A 13,678-nucleotide genomic window follows, 5' to 3' on the forward strand; every position below is an offset into this window, starting at 1 on the left:
TTATGACATTTGGAAAGCGGGCACTAACAGTTTGTCAAACATGCCAACTTTTTATTAATCAATTTCTTTCTACAGCTGCTCTTTAGTAATCACCTAGCTTTAAAGACTCCTTCGTTTATCTGTCTATCTCAGGTTTTTCTCAGACGCCAATCTCTGTGCTATCTAAGCTCTGCAGACAAGAACCAGAGCTCCAACAAGACAGCTTCATTATCTCACCTGCCCCTTTCCAGCAGATTACAGATCCTTTGGTAAGAGCTCCTTGTGCATTCCTGACCAGATAATACTTTAAGTGTTTCTGTTTCTTGGGCTGAGTGGTCAGTTTAAGATTGATGTGATTGGAAAATTCAGTAAAGTAGCAGAACCCCTTCTTGCCACAGCCAACACAATTGCCAGAGAAACCTGATAAAATAAACAATACAAAAGATCTGGTAAGATAGGTGTCAGTGACATGTAGACACATCCCTTCCCATGGGATGGTGAGCATTTGTTGTAAATAATTCATCTGATATAGGGTGGCCAACCGGTGGCTCCGGAGCCACATGCGGCTCTTCAGAAGTTAATACGCGGCTCCTTGCGACTCTGGGGCTGGAGCTACAGGCACCAACTTTCCAACATGCTGGGGGTGCTCACTGCTCAACCCCTGGCTCTGCCACAGGCCCTAAGCCGATCGGTGGGGTTGCCGGTGGGTGGGGGGTGCTGGGAGCGGCAGGGGAGCTGATGCAGGGCTGCTGATGTATTACTGTGGCTCTTTGGCAATGTACATTGGTAACTTCTGGCTCCTTCTCAGGCTCAGGTTGACCACCCCTGATCTGATACAAACATTTTCTTACTAAAAAAATTATGTCAAACCCTCCAAATTGCACTTGGCCATCAGGTTTCCTAAATTAAGCTTCACAGTTAGTAAATACATACCTTGTTTTCATTGCCTATGGTTATATTTTTCATTTCAGACCACGTTCAAAAAATTCCAGATCCCTTCATACCCAGGTCATAGGAATGAAAACAGGCATTCTAAGGTTGGTCTACACTACACACCTTTTAGCAACATGGCCGTATCGCTAAAAGTCAGGCAGCGTAAACGCTGTTTGAGGGCACTTTTGCTGACAAAATGCTTCCACCCCCTATGAGCGGGGTTCGCATTGTCAACAGAAGAGCGCTCCTGCCAACAACAAACCGTTTACAGTGCCACTTGCTGTGGCAAAACTTCTGTCTTTCGGGGGGGAGGGGCTTTTTAAAGCACCTATGAATGACAAAAGTTTTGTAGTTCAATTGGCAGTGTAGACAAAGCCTTAGACTATTAAGGCCCTGACTAGAAAGCACTTAAGCATGTGTTTAAATCTATCCCTATGCAAGACAACACTGAGCTATTACCAGTAGGAGAGTGGGTTTGTGTGGGGGGGGGAGGTGAGAAAACCTGGATTTGTGCTGGAAATGGCCCAACTTGATTATCATACACATTGTAAGGAGAGTGATCACTTTAGATAAGCTATTACCAGCAGGAGAGTGAGGTGGGGGGAGGTATTTTTTCATGCTTTATGTGTATAAAAAGATCTTCTGTACTTTCCACGGTATGCACCCGATGAAGTGAGCTGTAGCTCACGAAAGTTTATGCTCAAATAAATTGGTTAGTCTCTAAGGTGCCACAAGTACTCCTTTTCTTTTTGCGAATACAGACTAACACGGCTGCTACTCTGAAAACTGAGCAAGTGCTTAACTTTAAATGTGTATTAAGCACATCTTTAAAGCAAGATTCAAAAAAGGGGGCTGGACATTTATATAGATAACAAGAATATTCAGAATTATCATAGTTAACGCTAGCACATTTTGGAAAGGATATTAAACCTCATACTTCAAGGCTTAAGCCAAACCCTACCTATCAGGGTTCGGAAGACACCTAATGTAGGGAGCAGATTATTCCACATCTGTCTAATATGAGGTTGCGTGTACCTTCCTCTCAAACATCTGGTACTGGCCACTGTTGGAGACAGGATAGTGAACTACATGGAGCCCAGGTCTGGTTTAGTATTGAAATGTTCATGGTCCAATATATTGCTGCAATGAATTCCACAGATCCATTACTCATATGTTAAAACTACTTTCTTTTATCAGTTTTAAATTTGTTACTCTTCAGTGTCACTGAATGTCCTTGTTTTCTGGGTTATAGGAGAGTATATAAGAATGGTTTTACTTTCCACCATTTGTTATTTTGAATCCTCCTATCATTTCCATCTTATTCACCTCTCCTCTAAATTAAAGAGTCACAATCTTGCTAAATTCTCTCTATACTGAAGTCTTTGATGCCTATAATGATTTTCTTGGCCCACTTCTGAACTCCTTCGGTTTCTGCTTTATTTATGTTGAGGTAGGTGCCCACATATGAACCCATTATTCCAGATGAGGATGTACCATCAATTTATATAGCAGCATGATAATATTTTCAGTATTATTTTCTACCCCAGTCTTTATAGATCTCCACATTTTTTGGCCACTGCTGCCCATTGAGAAGGGGCCTTCAGAGCTGTCCAGAAGTCAGCCCATATCTTTCTTACTCACCCATCCTGTCTGTTAAGAGGTTCAGGGAGGAGTTTAAGAGACAACCACTCCTGCAGCCCCTTGTGGAGTGGCACAGCACTGCACCAACTCTCCTTACAAGGCTACAATTTTGCCTGATCCTAAACCCACTGAAGTCAATAGCAAAACTCTCCTTGGCTTCAATGCAAGACAAGGCTCCCTGTTCAGTAGGTGATAATAGGGAAGGTTATGTTAATATTTAAAGTCACATCTTTCACACAAACTAAGTTTTCAAATTAGCTGCCAACATTTTTGTTTTACTGAGATAAGGAAAACTAAAAGCAAACCACTGAAATATAATGCTCTAAAAACACCTGTTCAGAAGGAGAATACAAGGAAAAGTATTGTTCGCTCTGCTTACAAATCTGATTACCCTCCTCATTAGCCTCGTAATGGCTCCGCAGAATGTATTAAAGGCCAGAATTCATCCTTTGTTGGTCTGGTATCTAAGGGTACTAGGTCTTTTTGCTGGGGATATGTTGGAGTGTATTGAAATATGACTGTTACATCTCAGGTTCTGGTATACGGGTTAGTAAAGGTCACTATGACTTATAACACTAGGACAAATTAGCACTCTGCATAAGCCTCCATGTTAAACCAGGTATCACAAAACCATCTGTCTAACATCACACAAATATCAACAGTAACAGAAGAAAACCTTCAGTTACCTCAGTAATTAAAGCAACAGTAAAAGGAACCAAAAATAAAACCTAGTGATTAAAGCTGTACAGGTTTCAGAGTAGCAGCCGTGTTAGTCTGTATTCGCAAAAAGAAAAGGAGTACTTGTGGCACCTTAGAGTCTGTTAGTCTCTAAGGTACCACAACTACTCCTTTTCTTAAAGCTGTACAGTGTTACATGTGTTCTAACCAGATTCAGAGTTCATGAAAGGGGCATAAACTGGAGAATGAAATTCCTGTTCATCCACAGAACACAGAAAGCGTGGCCAGCAGCAGTGAACTTTTCCCTACACTGACACCTACCCAAATGGTTTTTTTTAAGCCTGACCATAGAAGAAACCACTTCCTATGGCAAGACAGTGTTGTCTGTGCCTGTTCTAGAATTTATCTATTTGCTGAGACCGACTACCAGGTCGCCAAAACTGGTGATAGAAACAGCTGTCCAGGAAGAAGCAGGTCATGGAGCACGAAATCTTTTCCCGTGCACTACAGAGCCACTTGGATCAGTTTCCACAATACAGTGCCTGCTCTGTGGTACGCTTGAAAAGATTTCGTGCTCCATGACCAGCTTCCTACTAAGCTTCCTAAGTGACTCACTTAGATCAGTGACCACAACCTGGACCAGACTCAAACTAGCAGAGACTGCCCTGAAAGGTTCCATAGCCTTTAAGGGCCCCCTGAGCAATATCATTTAGCCATGTGAGATTAATTAGGAACCCTAATCTTCACTTAGGGCTCGTCTACACTTAAATGCTACAGCGGCGCAGCTGCAGCTGTGCAGTTGCACCGCTGTAGTGCTTCAGCGTAGAGACTACCTATGCCTGCAGGAGCGATTCTCCCATCACCTTCCCAAGAGGAAGTAGCTAGGTCGACGGAAGAATTCCTTTGTCTACGTAGCACTGTCTACACCATACACTGGTGGAGTTGCTGTCTACACTAACCATTACAACTTTTCCCCCTCTAGTTAAATAAGAGTTTAAAAATCAGTAACTCCTAGGAACCCAGGGAGTCTGCCATCCATGCAGGTTTCTGTGTTGGTCTGCCCACTAGAGGCCTTTATTCCGTCACTGACACCTCATTCATAGTTGGATCTAGATTATCAGTGACCGCAGGGTTCATGTCCTCTATTTGTTGTACACACCCCGCCTGCTGAAGACAGCATGTGCTGAGGTCCCAAGAATATCCCAGCAATTCCTCCTACACAACTGGCCTCCCATTATGAGCCACAAGAACCTGCTGGGGGTACCTCCAAATCCTGTTCTGCATCCTTCTGGAATAATTGTTGGGTATCCTCAGTGTTTTCCTTCCCCTTTCTTTCAGTGAATGTGTGCACCAGTTTTTGATGCAAAGTGGCACAGTCTTGCTGTTTTGTATCAGTAAAGATAAGCTGTTTAGTTTCTTAATCACTGTGTAACATCCCCTCCAAAAAGGAGTACTTTGAAGATTTTTTCCAGACTGTTTTTTCCAGTTGCGGAGCTACACCTTCTCTCCTTTTTGGGTGGGCACATAATTTTCCTTTTTCCTGGCATCTTGTGTTTGACACGCTCGCTTCCAACTAATCTGTTCCTCCACCTTCGGGAATGCTGTCCTCGAGTCACTGATATAAGACTCCGCCACATCACCCACCTGCGTAGTAGCAGGGGGTCTTGTCAGTTCTTGCAGCCTGAACATCAAGTCACAGGGAAGCATGAGTGTGCAGAATGACCTCATAGGAGAGTGATGGATAGGTGAGTGCATGCTTATGTTCTGTGCAAAGATAACAAAAGGTGACTTAGTATCCCAGCCTCGTTGGTCTTTGCTGACAAACTACCAGTGGTGCACTCTCTCCACACTCCCTTTACTTGCAGGGTGGGCAACACCAGTCCTCACCTTGGTTATCTGGAGTTGCCAGAACACCTCCTGTGACAACCATGATTCAAATTCCTTCCCCTGATCACTTTAGATGCAGTTTGGTGGGCCAAACTGCAACACTACATGTTTCATCCATTCATCAGTAACAGTCTCAGTCCTTTTATCCTTCAGTGGTCATGCCACAGCATACTTTGAGAAGGTGTCAGACACTACCAGCAAATACCAATTTCCAGCTGGTGTTTCTGACAGAGGGCCTTTCCAATTCAGTCTGTATGAACACCTAGGGCTTGGTGGGTTGGTGTGCTCCTAAAGGAATTCTGCCTCTTCTTGCAGGCGCTTTCCTTTCCTGACAGGTAAAGCGGGAAAGTACCTAGTCCTTAACATCTGCAGCCACACTCAGCCAAAATATCTGTCAGATACACAGCTCAGTGTCTTTTCATACCCCAGATGATCTAGTATCGTTCTCTGTAAGCTTGCTAGAAAAACAATCCTGTTACCATCATACACTAACAAGTTGGTACCTGGATCAATGGATAATCGTTCCTGAACTGCAAAGATTTCCCCAGTCTAGGTGTCCTTCAGTAAATAAAATGGTTACTTACCAATAGTAACTTTTATTCTTTGAGATGCATTGTACACATATACATTCAACTGCATATACGTTCCTCTGCAGGAGTAATGTGCGCCCAATGCACTTGAGTCAGAGAGTTTTGCCAGCGGTACCATTGGGCAACACATGCGCCCCAGCTCTCCTGGTGTGCTGAGCCAGGGCCATAAAAGGGCATGTCTGCCACCTCCCTCTCCGTTCCTTCTTGCTACTAGTGAAATTATTGTCAGAAGTAGCAGAGAAGGTGGGGCAGCCATTGAATGCATATGTGCACAACAGATCTCAAAAAACAAGCTACTCTAGGTAAGTAGCCCATTTTTCTTCTTGAAGTGATTGTGAACATATATATTCTATTGCAGGTGATGCCGTAGCTGCTCCCTTACTGATGCAGGGACTTTGGATGATCTGAATAGAGACTGCAATTCCTACTTGTCCAAGCTACCATCGTCCCAAAAGGCCTGAGTGATGGCATAATGTCTACAAAAGATATGTACAGGTGACCATGGTTTTTAATGGTAGACATAAATGTTTCTTAGGCCCAATGAATCACACAGGGCTCCAGCACATATATGTGTAGAGACACCTCCACGGGTGACTACAGATCTTGCGCACAAAGTCAACCAAGGTGGGCCCCCCAGTCTTTGGTAGACACATTTGTAACCAGAGTCAAAGCTGGCTCAGGAGACAGAAAAAGCAACTCTTTGCACACATTGTGAGGGTCCAGCCACCAGTCCAGGGTTTCAAGCACTCGTTGCAGCCCTATAAACAAGCATGTCCAGAGGATGCCTAGTCAGAAGATCAACCAAATGAAGGCAGGCCCATAGACAATGAAGGTGAAGTCTGGCATGCAGAGTTACATATGCGTACAAGGCCATGTGGCCCAGCAGTTGTAGACAGGAATGCACTGCTGTAACTGTGTTGGATTTTAGGCTTTCAGACAAAGTGGACTGAAACCTGACTACCAGAAGACAGGCCATCACAGGTATGGCATTGAGGTCTGCTCCTATGAATGTTATACACTCTATCTGCTTCAACTTTGATTTGTCTAAACTTAGTTTCAGGGTCAGATGAGAGAATAGCTGTCTGATAATGAGGATGCTGCTGTTGACTTGGATGCTTGAGCTCCACCTACTAGCCAAATATGTAGCTAAAGGAAAATTTGGACACCTAAGTGGCACAAGTGGGCCACTACTACCACCTTGCATTTTGTGAAGACCTTTGAGGCCAGTGACAGACCAAAGGGGTGCACCATGTACGGGTAGTGGATGTCTCTTGCTATAAAGCAAAGGTACTTTCTGCAGCCAGGATGTATTGTCATGTGGAAGTATGTGTCCTGAAAATGGAGGGCAGCATACCAATCTCCTGTTGTCTGCAGTGGCTGATGATTAATAGTCATCAGTTTAACCCCTGCAGTACAAATCTTCTTCCCTTTCAAGACTGGATGTTCACCATAGATCAGACTTATTTCAGCTCCTAAGTCCCTGCCCAGAGCATTGTGGTTTTCCAGCTGCTGCTATTAGCTGTAATAGTCACAGGGATTTATTGGAACATTGCAAGTAACAACTCCAGCACACATAGGCAGGACCTGATTTCCTCCTAAACCCCTCAGATCACATAACACCACATAGTAACATACAAGACAACAACTTAATGCTAAGGTAATATAACATCACCTAATGTTGTCGACACTAATCATTTCAGTATGCATGAGAGAGCTGATCAGTGTCTCAGATACATCTAATATTGACCACTCGCTTTGAAAGGGACTTGGAGGCTGCACATTTTAAAACTTCTTTTATTTGAAAAGCCTTTTAAAAATCAAAACTGTCTCCTTTCACTACCACCCACCAGCTTCTCTGCACTCTCCTGAGATCTCCCTGCTTCAAGTTCCCCCCAACACAGCTATCCATATTATGTCCCCCTATTGTTACTCTACTTTCATTGACAGCCAGCTATAACTTGAGAACTACAACACAGCATGACTTTATGTCAACTACTAAGAGCACCTAAAAAATCCTTTATCAGTCAGATATGGATTAGAAGAGGGTCGTAGTGGAGCTGAGAACATTCAACTAACTGGGAGCCCTTATCTGACTGATAAGAGATCCTAAGAGGATCTCATTTTGTTTTCAAGAGTTGATATTGTGCTCAGATCATGGTGAAATAAAGATGCCATCCAGCACTTATATCATCATCATATGGCTAATTCACAGGTTTAAAAAGCATCATTCTGACCTTATTCATGACCCAATATATGGCAACAGGGATTCTGCAGGATGAGAACTCAGACATTTCACTATTCCCTTCCTCTTCACATGCTACATTTACATGCCAATGTCTGGAAGCAGCAATTTATAGGAAAGACAGGTAGTTTCATAAATAAACTAAATCAAATAGGCTTCCATACATTATAGAAAGGACAAAGGTCAGGGGATTCAGGGCAGCTGTCCTAATTTATCTATGTCATAAGGTTGATTTCACAAGAGAACAAGAGATCAATTCATAGAGTATAGGGGATAAAAGCTTTTCACCTCCAGGTCAGCAGTTCAAATCCACCTACATCAATAGTGACTGAAGGTTGTTACCATCTGAAAAATCTTCAGCAGTCTATATGAAATGGATTTGGATGAATCTGTCCACAACCTAGCAGACAAGTACACTCAGTTGTCAGTTAGTTAAAGTAGAGAGGCAAAGGACTGACAGAGCATGAAGACTAACCTGTCTTCTTACTGTATAATTACTGACTCTCTGGGTCAGGACTGAGGCTCATTAGTAGGACAGTTTGGAAAAGTTTGTTTCCACTGACCCTGATTAGGCTGCCCCTGCTCAGTGGTTAAATAGAGCAGTGGTTCCCAAACCTTTTCATAAGGTGACCCACCAACTGCATTGTGTCTTTTTGTCTGAGACCCACCATTCCCTGTATGCACACTCTACCCCAGCACCGCAATCCTAATCCCAGCCCAGTGTGGAGGGGCTTTCAGTTCAATTTCATCTAAAGTCTGAAGCAAGGTTTGTTTTTATAAGACCAGGCAAGAGTGCTCGGTCCTGCTTGGTATTATAATGAGCTTGGTATACACCCTTTGCATTTCATCCAATGATAGTAGTAACAATACAATACTTCACACTGGAACTTTTCATCCACAACCAGGCTTACAAACAATACGCAAATTAATCTTTTCTGCTATATTATTCTGTCCCCAGCCAGTGACTAAACGACTTCTTACTCCTAGCAATGGAAGTGGGGATGATCTGTGCAACTGTTTTCTGTCTCTGGGAAGAAGATGGTAGGAGACACTAGCTGCATAGTTTGTCCTCACAGTCTCACTTCAAGGCATGAAAAGTGGGGAAAATAAACAGAAAAACCTTTTTTGTGGGGGGGGGGGCAGAGGAATGTATGAGCTGCATTTGTTTGGGAAACAATGATCCCAATCACAACACTGCCTTCTCCATTGGTTTCTAGCAGATCTCCAGGCACAAGGAAAAGGCTTCTTAATGGCAAAACACTGAGTTCCTTGCAGGGCTGTGAGGCAAGGAATCTAATTCTGATTAATAAAGATAAGCTGGTGCAATGACTAGGCACTTCTCAGGATACGAATTAAGGCTCCTGTGCTATTACACACAAATGGTTGTGCTTGAAGCAGACACCCACACGTTTCCAGGAAGGGGGCCTTTCCATTGGAATATTAGATGTAATTCATTCTCAAATACGAATGGCACACGAATCACAGGAACAGCTATCTAGGAGAGTAATACAACCTTTTACCATAATCAATAAACCAACCCTATACATGCCCCAGAGGCATGTCAACAGCCTGTCATGGAGACAAGACTAGGAGTCAAAAGATAACGTCAGGAAACTATGAGATGCTCCTCGGGTATATTTTCCTTCTGAGCCTACAAATGCCCCACAGGCATATCCACAAACTGATATGGAGCCAGCTCAAGAATAGCCTGGAAACCACAAAGACATTTCTTGGGTGTGTTTTCCTTATAAATAAATTACTTTTGGATAATCTACAATAGAGAACAATACCCTCCCCCTTGACACAAACACCACTGACTTAGGAAAGAAAATGGGGTGTCTCATGGGTTACAGACATTGCACCTGATCCTGTAAGGTGCTCAGCACCTCTTGGAAAGTGCCAGATGCCCTCAGTTCCAATAGACTCTCAGTAAGTACTCTGCATTTTGGAAAATCGAGCCTGTTACCTCTACAGTTACTAAAGATTTTGGGACACCATTTTCCATTTTGTTTATAAATACACACACCCACAGTTTTGCAAAGGAAAATGGTCTCAAACCCAGACTTTCGGGAATAATTAAACTGTTCCCTTCTTTCAGAGCCATCAAATAAAAAGAGGGGGTGGATCACTTGATGATTACCTGTTCTGTTCACTCCCTCTGAAGCACCTGGCTTTGCCCACTGTCAGAAGACAGGATTCTGGACTAGATGGACCATTGGTCTGACCCCGTATGACTGTTCTTATGTTCCTTTCAATAAAGTCCTTTGCAGTTGTCAGCTTGAATTTAGTGCAAGACGAAGTGGTAACCATCTTAGTCCAGCAAACAATGAATTGAAGACAAGCTCAGTTGTCACAGACAATACCTTTTATTTGTCAATAAAATGGTTTGGCTTGTGAGACTGTGTGCCGGATTCTAATTTCACTGACCCTGGTATAATTCCATTAACTGCAACAGAGTTAATCCTGATTTACACCAGCATATATAGGTATGTTTACACAGCAGCTGGGAGCAAGCCTAGATATACTCTTGCTAGCAGAACTCGAGCTAGCGTGCTAAAAATAGCAGTGTGGACGCTGGAGCTTGGGCTCTCAAGTCCACCTGACCCCCTATGCTTGAGAGCCCACGCTGCAGCCCAAGACGCATGCTAGCTTGAATCCTGACAGGCAAGGCTGTCTACCCAGGCTGGCAGGCTCACTCCCAGTGGCAATGAAGACATAGCTAGTGAGAACAGAACCAAGCAATCTTTATTTACCTAAATATGGTCAATGGACTGTTGTTCCACCACCGTGCTACCCTGCTGACAATAAACTGCACCCTATTCTTTATCAGACTATAGGACTCAGGAGTGTTCCTTTGTTTGCAAATTCTGTGGCCTGAATCAGGATCTTAAATATGTAGCTTCTTTTTGGTTGAAGTTTATTCCAGACTTTCCAGGGGTAATTCTACAGCTTTGCTAAAATGTTTCACAAAAGCAAAGTGTTTGCTTCATTGGTTTTCATGTGTGATAAAATTATCAAAAATAAGCCTATAAATAGCTTACAGGCAACTAATATAGCATGGAATGTGCAAACTGAGGACACAAGTAGCACAAAAAATGGTGAGTAAATATCAAATACTCCTTATTGTCCTTTTCTGTTCTTGTTTAGCATGCAATTAACAAATATACTACTTCCTCTGTGCTTACAGCCTAGGGAATTTAAGTTGTTAATAGTGGTAGCAGTGAATGAATTGAGTGGTACAGCATTCCTGTCTGTATCTTTAAAATGACAACACTTGGCTGATTTACAACCCCCTTAATTCCTTTACAATCACTGTTCAATTGTATTGTGGCCAATCCAAGTCAGTAAGATCCCATGCCAAAAGACGTTACTGTACATGGAGTTACATTATGCACCTTCACACTATGCTGTTATCCCAAATGCCTTTCAGTCTTATTCAAATTGAGACAGCAACCGAGTTCACATCAGAACCTTTGGCGTTAGTAAAAGTGAAATTGCGAGGATTATTTCTAGATCAACAAAAAGGCTAACAAACCCAGCAACAACTAACTTTCTTTTTCTTTCTTTCTTTCTTTCTTTCTTTCTTTCTTTCTTTCTTTCTTTCTTTCTTTCTTTTAATAATTAAAGCTCAGTGTTGCACAGAAGAGGCATAGCACCATTTGAGATAAAATGCTACATATCAAACTTCAAAATGCATGACCAACAAAACCCAGAATTTTCTTGTAGATTTAAAATCACTGCACCTAATTACACAAACTACTTCAGTTTTTATCATGTTCATAATTAGCTCATTCATCCATATGATTTCAGATGTTAGAGGCTTTTCAATACTACTGTCAACAGTAATACTGGGCCTGAGCCAAAGGAAAGACTCCCATTGACTTCAGTGGGCTTTGAATCAGGCCCATAACTTATCAGAAGGGCTGTGACCACTACCAACCGTATACCAGAACCTAATTACAGTTCAGGGGCCAAACACCTGAACTGATGAATAACAAAATTCCTGTGTTTTCCCCACTATCCTTGTCATGAAATATTTTCTATTTTAAGACCAAGGACAGACACACAATATTGTCTGCTTATGTGTCAAATCAAAACTTTGACTTCTAACTCTCATTTTTATGTGTACATACATACATACTGCAGTAGCATCCAAAGTCCTCAGCTGGGAACAGAAGAGCCCTGTTGTGCTGGGGACTGTCCAAATACATTTGAAGACTTGATCCCTACCCAAAAGGGATCACAATCTAAAAAAGAGTTACGAATTTCTGTGGCCCAAACGACCAACAGCAATTGCACTGCAGAATCTTATGATTCACTCCAGGTAGCTGCCACAATGGTTCACTAAGAATAATTGCATCTGAGAAGGGGAGTGGTACATATCAGTGTTTAGAAAGGTAGCAGACAGGCAGCAGCACAGAAATAGCTCATTTATTGAAGGTGTAGTTCAGGCAACTGTAATTCAAACTGGCCTGACAATGACTTTAACCTTCAGCTGAAGGCATAGCATTCTCTCAGGATAAAAGGAGATGCAGCATTTGTACTGGAGCAGCTCACACTGTACTCTTTCCAGTGCAAACACAGCCAGCTCTAAAAGGTTATCTTGCTGTGAGCAATGAGGGAGGACTATTGTCTACAAGTGATGGAAATAAGATCTACCACATTCACTTTGCAACAAGAGTAAATATGACTCTAGTCCAAAACAGCATCTACTTAGTGTGAGCAAGGACACTTACCTAACAGGGCATTACGCCCATTGTCATCTGGCAAGAATCTTTTATCTACGGCACACACTAAAAGATGATCAGGCAGATTTGGCGATTTAGCACCAACAAGTAAAAACCCTGAAGGCACCTCAATTTGATCATTGGAAATGGACACCAGCCTCAAATCTTTACCAGCCTGGCAGAAACCTAGAAAAAACAAATGCAACACATTTCTGAGATCAAAGGTCATTTTGCTTAATTCTTCACAGTTTCCTTATTGAACAAACTCCAAATTTTCTTTTTATTTAAAAAAAAATGTAAACCACGTCAAGTTTCACTTCAGTGTCAATATTTTTCCGGCTACTGGGCGAGCTATAAACAAAAGCTAGAAATACAATGAATAAATAAAAATTTGGAAATGTAAAAATAAAGTTTTCTGCAGCAACAGAAACACTGTTGCACAACATATATATTTTATGGAACTGTATATATTTAACAACATAAAAAAGATTATATTAAGCTGTACGTTTAACAAGAGACATTAGCACTTGGTGTCTGGGCAGTTTTACAGTTTTTATACAGTCTTTTCCCTCTTGTTTGTATGGGTCTTTCTCCCAACCACAGGAGAGGGCAGAAGAATTTTGTTTTAAATGGGAAAATATGGTGATAAAACCACAAAAGTTGTCAGAGCACTCAGCAGCAGGTGTAATATCTGAAACTACTTTAAACTCGAGGTTTTTTAAATCTGGTTAGATTTCAAGTTGCTGGCTAGTCCCCTCCTTTATCCTGACATAGAAGTGCTCCTTTGAAAGATTCAGGCAAAGGCACACAAAAGCGAATGATCAACCAAGTTTCTAGTTTTGTCTAAGAGGTAACAAACTGTGATAGCCCCACAATTTCTATATACCTAACTTTGATGAGCCACTTGGAAGGTGCTTTGTATGATGTTTGGACTCATCCTGCACTTTTTACTAAGACCCCAGTTTCCACTGATACCAATGGGAGCTTTGCCTGAATAGGCC

The 13,678-nt window shown here is 42.2% G+C and overlaps 1 protein-coding gene across 7 annotated transcripts in view; it reads right to left on the reverse strand.

Annotated features, from left to right (window-relative positions):
- The window catches only part of GREB1 (growth regulating estrogen receptor binding 1), a 175,694-nt gene that overhangs the window by 55,974 nt on the left and 106,042 nt on the right, over positions 1-13,678 (reverse strand). For all 7 annotated transcript variants that reach the window (XM_073335996.2, XM_073336003.2, XM_073336002.2 and 4 more), the window contains exons 4-5: positions 12,687-12,863; positions 217-399 (exon numbers count right to left, since the gene is read on the reverse strand). In XM_073335996.2, the coding sequence (XP_073192097.1) occupies positions 217-399; positions 12,687-12,863 (360 nt within the window). The remainder of the gene's footprint in view (positions 1-216; positions 400-12,686; positions 12,864-13,678) is intronic.

The sequence above is a fragment of the Lepidochelys kempii genome, chromosome 3, assembly GCF_965140285.1.
Source record: "Lepidochelys kempii isolate rLepKem1 chromosome 3, rLepKem1.hap1, whole genome shotgun sequence".
Lineage (NCBI taxonomy): Eukaryota > Metazoa > Chordata > Testudines > Cheloniidae > Lepidochelys > Lepidochelys kempii.